The 16,895-nt window shown below is 40.4% G+C and overlaps 4 protein-coding genes across 4 annotated transcripts in view; 2 read left to right on the top strand and 2 right to left on the bottom strand.

Annotated features, from left to right (window-relative positions):
* Positions 1-16,895, top strand: part of LOC124314010 — a 379,219-nt gene that overhangs the window by 257,689 nt on the left and 104,635 nt on the right. The window lies entirely within an intron of this gene.
* The window catches only part of LOC124320214, a 186,511-nt gene that overhangs the window by 94,288 nt on the left and 75,328 nt on the right, over positions 1-16,895 (top strand). The gene's annotated exons all lie outside the window — the stretch shown is intronic.
* LOC124317416 (type IV pilus biogenesis and competence protein PilQ-like) lies at positions 8,621-9,512 on the bottom strand. Its single transcript, XM_046782764.1, has 3 exons — positions 9,429-9,512; positions 9,286-9,344; positions 8,621-9,187 (listed from the first exon to the last, which is right to left on the bottom strand). The coding sequence occupies exons 1-3, from the start codon at positions 9,444-9,446 to the stop codon at positions 8,725-8,727; spliced, it is 540 nt and encodes a 179-aa protein (XP_046638720.1). The 5' UTR covers positions 9,447-9,512; the 3' UTR covers positions 8,621-8,724.
* On the bottom strand, positions 12,124-13,161 carry LOC124317188. The gene is made up of 3 exons (XM_046782747.1): positions 13,087-13,161; positions 12,795-12,850; positions 12,124-12,719 (listed from the first exon to the last, which is right to left on the bottom strand). The coding sequence occupies exons 1-3, from the start codon at positions 13,102-13,104 to the stop codon at positions 12,227-12,229; spliced, it is 567 nt and encodes a 188-aa protein (XP_046638703.1). The 5' UTR covers positions 13,105-13,161; the 3' UTR covers positions 12,124-12,226.

The raw sequence follows: 16,895 nt of genomic DNA, 5'->3' as shown, positions 1-16,895 counted from the left end.
TGAAAGAAATGAAGATTACCTTCATAATTTATTGCGATGCAGAAGCCAAAACATACTAGACGCCAAAAAAGCAAAAACACTGCGCTGATAAACCGAATCAATTCGACATTTTCTCACTGAGCCTATCGTCTAGATTCTCGCCAGATCTACCAGCTCCATAAAACATGATGGTTGGCTGACATAATTGAATCAGAAAAGTTTTAATTATATAAGTTGTTGCCGCGTATAGGATTTGATGAACGCATCGAAGGGAATATTAACATGTTGATTGCCAATGAGTATGACCTAATAATTTCAAATTCAACATTTTTTCAACGCGGTATAAATGTAAATCATTGATCGCGGGTACCTCGTTTTCGCTCCCCAGCACCGTATTTAAGAATTTCCTAGCGCAATCATTTACCAAGGTGGTGCAATAAAAATGTCTGTGATTAATATGAACATTTTCATTGGTCACCCAACACAACAGTCACGCACACGCCAGCCATCAAAGAACAGTTTGCCCCAGGTACGTCCGCTTTAAAAATTTGTTCATTGTGATATTAATTGCAATTTTCAAGTTATGACCTTGTGAGCATTAATTGCCAATTAACGAACTTTCAGTTTCTTTGATTAATATGTTCATCGAATGTAAAGAAGCTTTTACATGCAGTTATTAACTACTGCACTGTTAACACTCGGTATAGCCCGAACATTTAATTTAAATTTCTGACAGTAATATCAGTAGAGTTGCGGTGAAATAATATCTACAATTATGTCTGCAGTTTTAGCTGCTTTATCCTCTTTCATCTAGCATAGCTAAGCAAATTACGTTGAAGGAGTTATTTACTTTAGTTACAAAGTTAAGAATGATGATATTCAGACGGTTATGTGATTGCATTTCAGTTGATATCTAGATTATAAAAAAGTTAAAATACAATTGCACAGTAAAAACTTGGCAGATAAACAAATTCATATTATTACCGTTGCGCAACACAGTATCTAGCCCAAACGGTACCAAATTTAGACACTGTTCGATAGGATAACTTCCGGGCCGCCTAGTTCATGCTTCGAAAAACGTGAAATTGCCAGCCACTTCCGGCGGCAACAGTTGCGGATGAAAAATAGAGGATTACCTTCAGAATTTGCCACTGGCTATACTTATGGGTTATGTAAGCCCCTCAAAACATAAGTCGTTATAAACACTGCGCTAATTAACCGAATAAATTTTATATTTTCCCACTGAGGCAATCGCCTAGTTAGATTCTGGCCAGATCTACCAGCTATACATTAAAACATGGAGGAGCTTGGCTGAAATAATTGAATCAGAAAAGTTAAGCTGGGCACTCTGGCATATGGCCCAGATAGAATAGCGCCCAGATCTCGCCAGCAGCGCAGCTCATTTTAATTCTTTGTTCACTAACAGACGATTGAACATAAAAGCTGATGACATTAAACGGTCTCAGACATAAATAGTCTCACATTAGATGTTCGATGTACACAGGTCTGATGGTCAAGCGGCAAATAAATCTCCCTTTAGAAATGATGATGAGAATACCAACTCAAGGGAAAAATGGCGTCATATTCCATATAGGATTTGCCAGCATTTATTTCATCGGCAATAAGAAGAAGTAAGAAGAAAGTTACAAACAAAAATTAGGGGAAAAAAGAATAAGGACCGTGCGGTTGCGGTCGCTGACTCGCTGGGCACAGCAACAGTATAACCTATACTGGACGATCCATATGGATGGCACGACCTGTGGTGTCTGTATATAATATTCCGCGGCCGAATAGAAAAGGACACAGACTCCCAGCATCCGCCGCCACTGCAATCGGATCTACTGGAGGCGGCGGGCGGCCGGAGGAATAAGGTAAACCGAGTGCTGTAATTCAACATTTACAGCGGGAAAAACTTGAATCATCGATCGGCTAACAAAATTTCGCTCTACGCCGCATTTCCTTCCGCAATTATTATTGGCTCCGGTAGTCACATCATTCGCTTTGCATTAAAGTCTGTGATATTATAATATGAACACTTTCATTCGTCGCCAAAGAAAAGTTTGCCCCAGGGATCGTCCTTTAAAAAAGTTGCTCAATGTGGTATGCATTGCAATTTGCAAGTTATGAGCTTTAACCGCGAACTGACGAACTTCCGGTTCCTCTAAATTTCCTGTCAAGCAAATGAATAATACACTAATACACGCGTCCTATAAATACGACATTAACGCTACTTGTTTTACCTATGTATTTCGTTGATATTCTGATTGTGAAATCAGTCTGGATTGGGAAGAATGTTGTTACGGATGTCATCATCACTGGCCGACGAATCCATACCTCTTAGAATGGAAAATTCTATGACGTAGGGGCATTACGTCAAATTCATAATTTTGTCTTGTGATGCTTGTCTGTACAATTCATTCACTATCAGAAGATAAATCAAATTTAAGTTCATATCTCCAATAGTACGTCAGCTGTCAAACCTATGCCGATAGCGACCGTTGCGCAACACACTAATTAGCACAGCCGGTGGCAAATTCAGACATTGGCCGATAGGATTACTTCCAGGCCGCCTAGTTCATTATTCGAAAAACGTGAATTTGTCAGCCACTCCCGTCGGCAACAGTTGCGGATGAAAGAAATGAATATTTATAGACCCTAATCATTTATTGCGATGCTGGCCACTTTCGAGTTATATAATATAAAAAATCGAAACATAAAAGTCGATATAAACGCTGGGCTGATAATAACTAATAAATTTGACATTTTCCCTCTGAGACAATCGTCTAGATTCCCGCCAGATCTACCAACTACATCTAAAACATGATGGTGGGCTGATATAATTGAATCAGGATAATTTTATTAATTTAAAATTGTTGATGGACGTCAGTTTTGATGAGCGCGTCGAAAGGAATAATTTAAACTCAATCGCGGGTAACTTGTTTTCGTCCACGGAATTTTTAGCGTTTCCTACTGCAGTCATTTACTAAGGTGGTGCAATAATAATGTCTGTGAATAATATGAACATTTTCATTGGCCATACGTTTATTTGTTTTCTTATAGCCACCAAAGAACAGTTTGCCCCAGGTTCGTCCGCTTTAAAAATTTGTTCATTGTGCTATTAATTGCGATTTTAAGTTATGACCTTGTGAGCATTGATTGCTAATAAACGAACTGTAAGTTTCTTTGATATACCTGATTATCGAATGCATAGGAGTTTTTCCCTGAATGTAATAGCTACGGCACTGTTGCCACTCGGTATAGCCCGAGCCTTTTAATTCATGTTCTGATTGTAATGTCACTGAATATCAGGATTATGATATATTCACTCAAATGACAGTTACGTTGACAATTCAATCAAATTAGATCTTTCTATAGTCCATTTGTTTGGAGGGCAGAAGCTCTTGCCACTTGTGTGAAATCAGTAGATAAATTAATTGAAAAAATGAGTTTAAATATAATCGCACAGTAAAAACGTTGGTTGTCTAACAAATTCTATTAAAACCATTGCGAAACACTATACCTAGCACAGCTGGTGCCAAATTTAGACACTGTTCGATAGGATAACTTCCGGGCCGCCTAGTTCATTCTTCAAAAAACTTGAAATGGTCAGCCACTTCCGGCGGCAACAGTTTTGGATAAAAAAATAGAGGGTTACCCTCACAATTGGCCGCTGGCTATACTTATGGGTTATATAAGCCCCTCAAACATAAGTCGCTAACACTGCGCTGATTAAAAACGAATAAATTTAATATTTTCCCACTCAGGCAATCATCTAGATTCTCGCTAGATCTACCAGTTACACAAAAAAACATGATGGTTGGCTGAGATAATTGAATCAAAAAAGCGCAGAAAAGTTAAGCTGGGCGCTCTGGCGTATGTCTATAGCCCAGAAATAACGCCCAGATCTCGCCTGCAGCGCTGCTCATTTTAATTCTTCGTTCACTAACAGACGATCGAAGAATAAACTCGAAGATAAGAATAATCAACGATCGTCAATAAGAAGAAGAAAGTTACAAACCAAAATTAGGGAGAAAAGGAATAAGGACTTTGCGGTCGCGCTGGGCACAGCAACAGTATAACCTATACAGGAGGATCCATATGGATGGCGCGACTGTGTATATAATATTCCGGCCGAATAGAAAGGGCACAGACTCCCAGCATCCGCCGCCGCTGCAATCGAATATACTGGAGACGCGGCCGGAGGAAGAAGGTAAACGAGTGCTGTAATTCAACATTTTAAGCGGGAAAAATTTAAATCATCGATCGGGGGTAACTCGTTTTCGCTCCCCAGCACCGTATTTGAGAGCATTTCCTACCGCAATCATTTACTAAGGTGGTGCACTAATAATGTCTGTGAATAATATGAACATTTTCATTGGTCATACGTTTGTTTCTTTTCTTATAGCCACCAAAGAACAGTTTGCCTCAAGTTCGGCCGCTTTAAAAATTTGTTCATTGTGCTATTAATAGCAATTTTCACGTTATGACCTTGTGAGCATTGATTGCTAATGAACGTACTTCCCGGTTCTTTGATATATCTGAAAATCGAATGAATAGGAGTCTTTACATGCAGTAAATGGCTGCGGCAGTAATGCCACTCGATTAAGCCCGAGACATTCCATTAAGTTTGTGATTGTGATATCAGTGAAAATTAAGAACAAGACATCTGAACATAACTTGATAATTTCATTTTGATCTCCATGATAGCCAACTCAAACTTAGTATATCTATTAGATAGCCTAAGTTGTTTGAGTTGGTCTGTCAGCAGGTGAGACCAATATCTGCAATTATTGTTATGTGTTATCAGTTTATTAACTCTAATGATAACATTGAGGTCAAGTATGTTCGTACAGTAGAAAGTTGGCTGATCAACAAACCCCATTAAAACCGTTGCGCTAAACCCTATCCAGTACAGCCGGTGGCAAATTTAGACACTGGTCGATAGGATAACCTCCGGGCCGCTTAGTTCATTATTCGAAAAACGTGAAATTGTAAGCCACTTCTCGCAGCAACAGTTGCAGATAATAAATAGAGAATTAACCTCATAATTTGCCTCTGGCTTTACTTATTGTTTATGTAAGCCCCATCAACGTAAGTCGCTATAAACACTGCGCTGATTACAACCGAATAAATTTTACACTTTCCCACTGATGCAATCGTCTAGCTAAATTCTGGTCAGTTCTACCAGCTATACATCAAACATGGAGGAGCTTGGCTGAAATAATTGAATCAGAAAAGTTAAACTGGGAACTCTGGCGTAACGTCTCAGTGTTCTGTATTTGACGAATAAAATACAAAAAAAATACAAAAAAAGCTGTATTTTATTTGTATTTTTGCCTTCTTTAGTGGGCGTATAAAAGTATTTTTTTTGTATTTTATTCGTCAAATACAGAACACTGTAACGTCTATAGCCCAGAAATCGCGCCCAAATCTCGGCAGCAGCGCAGCTCATTTTAATTCTTCGTTCACTAACAGACGATCGAACATAAAAGCTGATGACATTAAACGGTCTCAGACGCAGCAACGGGGCACAGCAACAGTGTATAACCTACAGGACGATCCATATATATATGGCGCGACTGTGTTGTCTGTATATAATATTCCGCGGCCGCGAATAGAAAAGGACACAGACTCCCAGCATCCGCCGCCGCTGCAATCGGATATACTGGCGGCTGGCGGAATAAGGTAAACCGAGTGCTGTGCTGGCGCAGTAGTTCATTAGCAGTTCACATCATCTCGATAATATAACGTTACCGTTGGTCCTTTTTTTATTTGATTTTTCCCTGTGATGCTGGCCAGGACGCCACACACATGCCATCCTCTTCCTCCTACGTAGAAGCTCGCGACACGCCCACCTTCACATGTACATAGATCCCGGGCAGGTATATATCACGCCATTAAATCAGCGGCGTAACCTACAGCTCCGGAGGGCTTTTGTACATCTGATATTGCTGAATTTATATCCAAACCATTTTTACCCTTTTGGTATTTTTGTTTTTCTTATGGTCTCCGACCCATTATTATAGACTTATGCGGTTATTTACCCTCTGCGGCAAATGATGCGCTCTCTCTCTTATAATTTTATCCGGTTGTATACTCATTTACGGCGGAGTTTGCGTCGTGAAAACACACATGGGCGAAAAGGTTTGATATCGCGCGGTACTTAGGCCTATGTAGGCTAATAGGCGGGTGCGTGTTGTTATAGATCAGCCATTCATCCGTCGGTGTTTTATGCATGCAAAAGTTGAACAAAGATATTTTTGTTATTTAAATGATGTCGTCGCAGTTGAACAACGCGGGGACGGAAAACTTTCGAGGAAAAGATTTGGATATTTCCGTCTTGTGATGTATATCAATCGAATTTGGCAGATTGCGTAGTATATGCGATTGTGTTTACTTTCGCATTAGATTTTTCACCCCGCTGTTGAGCAGCAGCATAGCATCCGCTCTGCGCATTTATAGTATTAATGGATTGTGGGAGCGCGACGACAATGCCAGCACCGCATTCATGAATATCAATTCCCAGAGAACTGCATCCCCCGTTTAATTCTGATTTCGCCCAATTCCAACTTTTCCCCCCCGTCCCAACTACTTTCCGAAATGAAAAATAAAATCCCGGCTGCTATGTATATATCCGCACAGGGGTTCAGCATAAATAGAGACATCGAATGTGTGTATATAAAGGGCGGATCCCTTTGTTATATTATTATTCCGAGTTTTGCCGAGAAGGAATAAAAGAAGAAGACGAAACTTATGGAGGGTCTCCCCATGATGAGGTACCCTGCCGAGCATTGATTGCGGTGCCGCCGCATGCACACACACAGCAGCACACGGTATATAGTAACTAATAAGCAATATATATCCAACGTGCCTTGCGTACGCAATGATATCATCATTCACTCTTGCGCCATTGCCGTTTTCTTCTTCTCCTTCTGCTATGGCGAATCAATAATAAGAAAACGGGATATTATATAGACAGGAAATAAAATACTCTCACGCCACATAGTCTACAGAAGAAGATGAGCGAAATTTATATATCAAACGATGAGCTTATGGCATGCTGTCGTACATATAACTATTCCGTCTCTATCGAATATTTGATCACCACAAGGTCGAAACTGATATGTCGATATGGCAGTTGTTCAGTTAGACGACGACCGAGCAATTGGTTGAACTATGTCGGCTATATCGTGAGGTCATTCAAAGAGCAGCAGTCGAATTATCTAGTAGCTTCTTTGGGCATTCTATCCCGCGGTTGCTGTTGCGATATAACACAGTGATCGCCCTCTAGCGTTTATATAGACAACCAAACTTTTTGGGCAAAACATTTCCCAACTGCTGCCCCTTTGGATCTAATTGATTCAGTTGGCTATTTTATTATGCGTGACTGAGAAGGTTTTAGCTTTACTATTCTCATCACTGCATCAATTTAATGAAAGAGAAATTTTCCGGCATCAAATCCAATGCGCCATTTCGGCCCTTTTCTGATCGCCCACACGCACAGCATCAATTAATTAAAGGTGGCACTTATTAAAAAGAAAATAAGTGGTAGGAGGAGTAGTATCTTGCCTGCTGAATTTGCTGGCCCTTTTTTTAATTGGATATCTTTTCGATTAGTTGTCGTCGGGATCTCTGCGCTGGCCCAGCAGCAATTGGTGTAATATTCCAAATGAAGTCCCGCGTGCTGCTAATATTCTCTTCCTGCGAGTTATATCAGATTCAATCGACGAATGAGGTTCCAATTAGAGCATACACTTTCACCTTAAATGGTAAAAAACGCACGTCATCGCACAGCACACAAACACTTTGACAGATGATGATGTCGGATCGGTTATTCACTCAGGTGCTGATGGTGCAACGCAACATTTGACGCGGTGGTAGTTCTGTCGTCGCCCTGGTCTTTTGACGGACTAGCTGGTTCACTGTCAAGTGAGCGCTGCTTTATATAGACGCGAGCGCAGCTCTATCTAAAATGTCCAGCGCATCCGCGCACCTAATAATATCAATTTTGTTTTTTTCCTTCCTTGCGCGCACGTTGTATCAACCGCTCCGCTCGTCGACGAGTGCCGTCGTGCTGAAACCGACTGGACGGTTTTGTCGCGCTGTATTATATATCTTTTTCCAAGGAAGAAATCGACGGTGTCCCGCGGGCGCCACACGCAAGCGCACCCGTGTTGTGTTATTCAGGGTCCCGAGTTTCTTGTAAGACATCAAACAGACGGAGAAATATATAAGAAAAGGGATTGTTATTTTACGTATAAGGAACAATAATATAAGCGCGGGTATTTCAAATGATGCGGGTGCTGTAGGTGCGGGGGTGAGAACATTTGTGGATGGGCCATATTACACTCTGTGAAATGAAATCCCGGAATTTATTTGAGACATTTTGAATGGCCCGCGCTTTTTCTTATGCGGGAAGGCGAATTGATGGGATGTCCTGCTGTTGTGTCCCGGGGAAGATGGTCGTGCTGGCGGGAGAAATAATGGACGTAATCTCGTCGTGTGAACCGACAATGTGGTGTGTAGAACCATTTCAAGCGCGTCTGTTACAGAGATCTAGCGCGCATTTTAAATTGCGCGCTCTACTGCTGGGAACATCACCCAATCAAAATAATAAAAGAAAAGCGCGCCAGATTTTTGAGATTTATGAATTGAATTTTATTTTGTCAGAGTTTACAGTCATTAATAAAAGATGACCGCCAGGTAAATTTATTCACACACCAGTAGAGGTATGTCGGGAATGATTTAATAACGTCCGTTGCCGCTCTGAGCTGGACCGGATTGAGCAGGAGCGTACGCCTGTTGCTGGGCAGGAGCAGCAGCAAAGGTCTGTTGGGGAGCAGCGAAGGATTGTTGTTGTTGGGGAGCAGCGAAGGTCTGCTGTTGCTGGGCGGCAGGAGCAAAGGAGTCGGTCAAAGGTGCTGCCGAAGCGGATTGCTGGGCTGATTGCTGGGCCAATGAAGCTGCTGCTGAGGCTGCTGGGTTGACGGTGATGCAAGTGCAGATCTGCTGGGTGGTGGCCGGAGCGGCGACTCCGCTGATGAAACCAGAGCTGGCCGATGCTGGGCTGGCTTGTTGCTGCTGGCTGGATTGATCAACCGGAGCGAATGACTGCTGGCTGCTGCTGCTGGAAGCGCCTTGTTGGCTTTGGCCGGCATAGGCCGGGGGAGCGCTCATCATTCCGCTGAGTCCAGGGTTTCCCTGGTTGCTATAATAATATCAAAAACAAAATCAATCAGCCAATCAGTGTCAAATTTTAATCGCATTAAAAATCTACTAAGAATATAGGCCTATAGTTCAACTTACTGCTGGGAGAGGTACTGGCCGGAGCAGCTGGCGCTCAACATGGCACAAATCATAACGACCTATCCAAAAAGTCATAGTTATAGAAACAATAAAATTGCTACAATTCTATTTTAATGACAATAAGGAGTTAGTATATAACTTACAGTTTTGAAGGTATTCATTTTGAATTGAGGAGTGAACTTGAGTGTTGACTGGAGAACTTGTAAAGGTGAAGTGTGTTATTCCAAGAAATCCGCAGCTCTTTTTATACTAGCCTCCACGGGCCAGGAGCACCACTAGCGAGCAAAACACGGAAAACTTTTCTTATTTTTCCCATTGCTGCTGGGATAGTAAAAAAGTTCAATAATCCAGGAAAAAAACTGACCTCGTTCAAAAATGAAGTTGAGCTTTCACCTTTTTGTTCAGGCTATTGTCGCCGAGAGTTCGAGGTTATAGATTTTAAAAATAGAATGTCCAAAACCATGACCTGTTTTCTATTTAGCGTTTAAAGGCCTCAGTCTAGCAGTTTAAACCGCTTTACTTGGGAAATGAAATCCGAGGTCAGGTATACACACGAACTAGGTCAGACTGCAGGTAAAATCAATTTTGTTGCTAGGCTGAAATGGTATGCCCCGGTATGCCCGATACGAAGCTAGAAAAAACAGTTAATTTCTTGATTTAGATTTTAAATAGTAAATGCTGCTGTGAAATGAACAACGGAGCCACGGAAACTTTTTCCCAGTTGGAATTGACACGTTAATTGTTCAGACCATTAGTCTTATAACCACAACATGCTGTGTCATTTAGCTGCAATTAACCATGTTGAATAATCAAATATAGGCCTAGTCTCGATTTCTTAATCAATTTCCAAACATCTGGCGGGGAAAACCCGGGGACTGTTTTCACCTTGGTCTCATATCATTACATAATACATATGTTGAAATATGTAATAGCTCGACTGGAAAAGGAACGAAGAAAAAGTATTGAGGTGACAATGATAAAACTGGAAAATAACACTTTGCGTGTATACATTTTCGTGCAACTTACCAAACTAGTCTAATTTGACCTGTGATTTCCCATGCACCTAAGCGTCAACACTTTTCCCGCACGATTTCTTTCCATTATTCCAACCAAGATTTCAACGTGAAATATTGAGTTATTAGAGAGCGTATAAAAGGGTATAATTATTTCATCTATCCCAGTCGTACAGAGTTCAAGTTATCTGCGCTATGCTGAACGAAAAATAGATGACATAATTACGTATTACATAGAAAAAGCCGGGAAAAAGAATAGTCTATAAATCTATAATGTACGCGGATCGATGGGTGGGTTCTCGGCTGAGAGCCGGGCAACTCCGTCATCACGAAATTCAGCTGGGAATTCCCGCCGGTCGATTTATTATGCAAAATAGCGCCAACCGACGTGTTCGGATGACGCGTGTTTGCAAGGATATACAAATCACCGCTGATGCTACTTCATAATATAATCTCCCTTAATAAATCTATTCGCCCTCGGCGTCACCTCTATAATATAATGTTATAGACTTATACGCGCCCACGCTCTATCCCCCCATATATATTCCATTGTAGGCCTATACATCATCCAGCCTTATATACTTTTAAAAGGAAAAAAAATTATCTTTTCAATTCCTGCTATTTCTAGTTCATTTTTAGAGTGTCTATAACTCTCCTCCTCCTTTTTCCTGGCTGGGTAAAATTTATTAAATATAGGAGAAGACGAGACTTTTCATCTTGCTCGTTCCTGTTCCTCCTTGCCCTTTTTAAAAAAATTTTTTTTGGCTGCGCATATTATGCGGATATGCTTTATTGAAGTTCGTGACAATGGCGAATGTTGCTCTTCTTCTTGCCACCAAAAGATATTTTTTCCTCTTTTACATATTAGACATTTATATATAATAGAAGGGCTCATATAACGTATAAGTACAGTAGAAAATCTCTGTGTGTAAAACTGATGAGAATGGATTTGACGTAGGCTCTCTTTTATATCATCGCTCGGCTATAAATATATACTCGCACAAAGTACGACGTACGTACCAGTTTGATCATCACGAACGAGCATACTTTTATTTGTGTGCTGCCGCCATCTCGCAGACGTGCAGCCGTTCACGTTTTTGGGGTGGGGAGAGAAAATAATAACAATCGCGTGATGCTGCAGACGTCGGATAATCAAAAGCTCTCCGGCATCAGCTGATATTCTATGCCTGTGGGTTTTTTCTATCAAAAATACGCACGTACGTACTTCATTATTATTGAAAAGGAGCTCAACAATTTGTTTGCCATGTATATATAGAATTCGATCAAGATATCACAGCGAGGGAAATTCAAAAAATGGTTGAAGAATTCAGAACTCCCAGCACGTTTATTATATAAGTTATGACGGTATTACGTAAGATGTCGTCTATACCTACATCAAGCCTGAAATAGAAATTGATATATTCGATCTTGACGACAATGAGGCTCATATGTGAGCAGCAGCGTCTGAGCCGTATTGTACGTATATTATATATAGAGAATTTTCTTATCTGACATTTTCATTGTCACGATGCACTTCAAAAATAGTCACGACGGCGTCCATCAACTGCCCAGATTAATTATGATATATAATGTTCGCTATAGCAAAGACGGCTGATGACGTATAAAATAGACTGCGAGTCGACGATATTAACCATTTGCGACGACCGCGACTTATATCGGAATATAGATTATAAACTTACGGTTCGCCTCGAGGCATCTATCGAGCTATATCTTCCCAAATCCTATCATATTATAATAGTCTGGCGAAACTTATACGAATTTTAATTCATGAAATAAATCATAAGGCAAATCGTCGAAAATGTTATGAGAATGATGTGACATTGTATTCGAATTACAATTGGAAAGATGAAGGTATAATAGAAGCACATCACGAACTTGATGTTGATGAGGTTATATGCAACAATTGATTAATAAGCTCGGTGGCTCTGAGCGGGAGCAGCAGATTGAACTGATCCAGATGCTCCAAAGTTGGACTGAGCAGGAGCGTACGCCTGTTGCTGGGCAGGGGCGACGAAGGACTGTTGAGGAGCAGCGAAAGATTGTTGTTGTTGTTGGGGAGCAGAGAAGGTCTGCTGTTGCTGGGCGGCAGGAGCGAAGGAGTCGGTCAAAGGGGCCGAAGCGGCCGGGGCTGATTGGTGGACTGATGAGGCAGCAGTTGGGTTGATGGTGATGCAGGAGCAGATCTGGTGGGTAGCGGCCGGAGCGGATGAACCTCCGCCAAGAAGCGATCCTGCTCCCGATGCTGGGCTAGATTGTTGCTCGAAAGCTGGGCTAGCCAATGGCCTCTGCTGGTCAAATGCCGGGCTGCTTGAAGCGCCCTGGTTGGCGTAAGAAGCCGATTGCTGATGGCCACCCATCATTCCAGATGCTGGGCCTCCAGATTGAGATGCCTGGCTGGATCTAATATTATAAAATCAATTGAGAGATTGAATTAATTTTATTTTCAGTGATATTTATAAAGAATTTCAGACTTACTGGGAGAGGTACTGGCCGGAGCAGGAAGCGCTCAACATGGCACAAATCATAACGACCTGCCAGAAAAAAATAATTATAAGGAATAAATCAAGAGGATCATCATCGTTGTACCCAGTCAACTTTTTGGGTGAACGCACTGAAGGAATAATCTAACAAGCGAGTTCTCAATTTTTAGATTGGACTCAAAAACCTCAAACGTATATACCTTTGAAAATCAATTTAAATTGAAACACTCTAGAAATAATGTTCTAGACTTTTTTATCTTTACAAAAATTGTTAGTAGGCTACTTACAGTCTTGAAGGTATTCATGGTGATCAGGTTGCTATTGGAAGACTGAACTGGAGGACTTGTAAAGGTGAAGTGTACTATTCCAAGAAATCGCAGGCCTTTTTATACCAACTTCTCCGATAGCCAGGTGTATAGGCTACAATTATAAAAATAAAAGAAGTTGCTATAGGCAAACTGACCTCGTTCAATGGTCCAGTAGTTGACCCTACAACTTTCACAATTTACTTTGGGCTACCGGTGATCCCCCGCTGGAGCAAGGTTTACCGTTGTACAGGTAAAGTGAATACTATATACCTATAGGCGGGCCTTTTCTCTTCTTATATTTCTGTCCTTATATCATGCACATAAAGGAGGGGGATGTCCGAGGTCACCTGCAAAGTGTAAACTGGGTCAGACTGAACTATGGGCCTATAGCTATCGCAAGGAAAAATATCTTGTTGCTAGGCTCTCTGATGATGTCTAATAAATAGGATTCAACGAACTTACGTGCTGGGTTGCCACTCGACGTTTGCTCTTTATTAATTCGCAGGAAAAGCTCATTTCCGAGTCTATGATGTAGGAATAGGCCCTACACATATGGCTAATGTGTGGTGATGGTTTGAACGAAGTTGCGCGAAGTTGTACGTCCGCCGTCTGCATTCCCGTGGATCCTGTTAGTCATTGTCATTGAATTACCCAACTTTATATAAGAGAAGCCATTTCTACTATATAGGCCCAAACAAAAGCTAATTATAACGTGATTGCATGCCGATTGCAGCTATAATGAATGAATATTTGGTTATTTTTATTATATATATATAGACATGAAAGACTATAGTAATAGCTGTTTATCCAATTGGAGCAAACGTTGAATAAAATCCATCATCAGCTCTATAATATTCTCACTATATGAAACTGGTGCGTCATCTGTTTTGGAAATTCTCCGCGTCAATCTTTTAATCAAAAATGCGCGTTTGAAGATTGGCCCACGTGTTTTGATGAGTTGCTTCCAAATTAGAAGCAGCATATAAAGATCGCGGGGGCCCTTCCCAGTATTATGTGCATAAATCAACTCTTCCGGCCGCCCCCAAAACTTTTTTTATTTCAGCAATTTTTGAGCTTTTAATATATGAGGTCCTAGATTTCTCGTGTGCTGGTGTACAACTCCTACACACGCAGAGTCTGGCGGCACGTGTCGTACATGGTTTGATATCCTTTTTCTTCTTCTAGGAATATAACCACACAGCAGCAGCAATTCCTGCGGCGCCTTATATAATCACAGCAGATAATGTTACACAGCAGCACTGCAGCAGTTGCTGTTTCGTCTAGTCATATAGGAAACATTCTCAATATAAACATGCACAGTTAAAGTGAAAAATATTTTTAATTCGTTATTCTGCACTTAGGCTATTATAGCCTACACATAGCGACTTACAGCAGGTGAAAGAGTGCTACATAAATAGACTATTATATAATAGTCATAACGTCGGAGTATCAGTAACAGACTGCAACCGAGTTTGCCGGGAAAACTTATTTGTTATACACGCTCATATAATTCCTGGATGGTGAAAAAGTTGACCTTTTCGAGGCCATCATCAGTTGAATAACAAGTTTTCGGCAGCTAGCGGTCTAAATAATAGGCTAATCCGAAGTGGTATAGAGGTAGACGAATGTAATCAGCTTTCGAGCTCAGAGCACAGCACAATGTAATAAGAAGTAGAGCCCACCTACCTAATATACGAGGAAAATGAGTGCATACACTCTAAAAAGGAAAGAAAGGATGCGTAATGTACCCAAAAATAATCAGAGCTAGTGCTCTGTTCTCTCGGTATAGGGCCCTGGGAATTATTTTTGATGGACATATATGTTGAAGTGCATTATTGATGCTGCGAGTGTGCTGTGCATAACTGGCGGATGAAACTTGTTCCAGCCAACTTTTTCCGCCAGTCTTTTATTATATAATACAAAAAAACCAGTTTTGTTTGTTTTTTTCCAGGCGGAAACAGCAGACTCTTTAGTATAGGTGTCTATATTTACTTGATGGTAGAAACATAGTATCATCGCCGGACCCTTCATTCATATCTCTTTTCTGTTTTTTTTTTTTTGGCGGATGCGATGCCAAAATATTGCGGGGGTTTTTCTAGGTCGCTGGTGCGGAGTTGCTCCAGCTGACTGCATATAGTCATGTGTATATAGTCTGATATAGTCCAGCAACATTGTCTGTTGAATAGATGTAATACAAAAGCGGCTGAATAAATAACAGTTATTTGGTCTGAATAAACAACTTGTGTGTGTGCACTTGTGTCTCTGACACATCACACAATTCACACATGTAATATAACAAAAGTTTGTCTAGAGTTGCACCAGCATCCAGACACAGCAGCAGTCTGCTGATAGTAAATTTTTTTTGTGTTAAATGAGAAAGACTTGAGAAATCGCAAATTCGTTAAAGCGAAATTACCGAGAATTTTGGCCAAAAGACTATTTATTATACACGGTGCGCCAGAGGACGTTATTCAAACGGATTACCGAGTTTGAGGTGAACATTCAGCCAACGTCAAGGAGCTTACTTTGCATATACTTGAATTTTCCCTCCAAAAAAGCCGAAAGGTTATAAACATGCAGAGTATAAATACACAAAATCTTTTTGGGCGCTATAACGTCTGTTATACATAGGCTTGTACCATGTGTATAACCTTTTTTTTCTTTCAAAGTGTTTAAACATTTGTTTGCTATGGGTACAAACGTGATTGAGTACAAAGCTTTTTTTTGTTACCACTCGAGCGTTAACAATTAATGTTTTGCAACTGCCGTTTTTTCTTATAGATTTGTCGGGGAATTCTAGAATTTCCAGTTAGCGGTTGCAAAAGTGGTTATTTTTCAAGTGAACTTTGGAGATGGTAATCTAACGCTGTGCATTCCGTATGCACATCTCAATCATTGATAACCGTAAAGTTGGTCCCACGTTTGAATTGTTAAGTAAAGAAGCAATCAGAATGGAGGAACTAAATTGCTATATATCGGGTATTATTGTTAGTTGGAATTAAGGTCAACACACTTCCAGATCCAGTTAGAAGAAAGATTTGTTGAATAAAGAGAATGAATTTTGTTTTGTGAAAAAACAAGCCATCATTCCCCTATTATTCAATTTCTTTCTTCAGTTCCCTTATCTGGAAGTGAGTCATTCAATGCAACAATAATTCTTGTCTAAGTTATAAAGTAAAGTCGACGATCTATCGGGTTCGTGTTAGGGGTAAACATAAAGTAATCATACTTAATAGTTGGCTGAGTATGTTAAAATTGAAGAAACAAGATTTACGGATGCACCACATCTCTGTTGATATTGTTCACATGTGACCATTTCCACATTGAAGTAACTAATCTAAAAATTTAGCTTTTCTGTTCATATTTTCGAAAAACGGACGTGCTTACGTGAACACAATAGTGATCAGTGTCGCAGTTTCAACTGTCAAGAAGCTTGAGTTTCACCAAAGGACGAACTAAGAATAGATTTAATGGCAAGAAATTTCCTGATCGTGGTTTCAAAACTTTTTATTTTCAAGTGAACTTTGAACATTGTAACCTAACTCAATACTGTCCGAATGTAAAAAAGCCAATAGAAAACCGCTTAGTTGTTCTCGTGTCTCAATTGACGTGTAAGAAATCACTTGGATTCGACCGGTAATTTGTTTATTTAATGGGTGCCCATTTTTCTAATATTTCATGTAATTCTATAATCATTATAATTATAATTAAAATTATACTATTTCAGCCAACGGTGAGTAGAATTATCATCTGGTTCTGGTAGTCTCTCCCATTAGAATAAATTAGCG

Source organism: Daphnia pulicaria, chromosome 1, assembly GCF_021234035.1.
Source record: "Daphnia pulicaria isolate SC F1-1A chromosome 1, SC_F0-13Bv2, whole genome shotgun sequence".
Classification (NCBI taxonomy): Eukaryota; Metazoa; Arthropoda; class Branchiopoda; order Diplostraca; family Daphniidae; genus Daphnia; species Daphnia pulicaria.
Note: the sequence above shows the minus strand (reverse complement) of the source record. Positions and strands in the feature narration are given on the sequence as shown.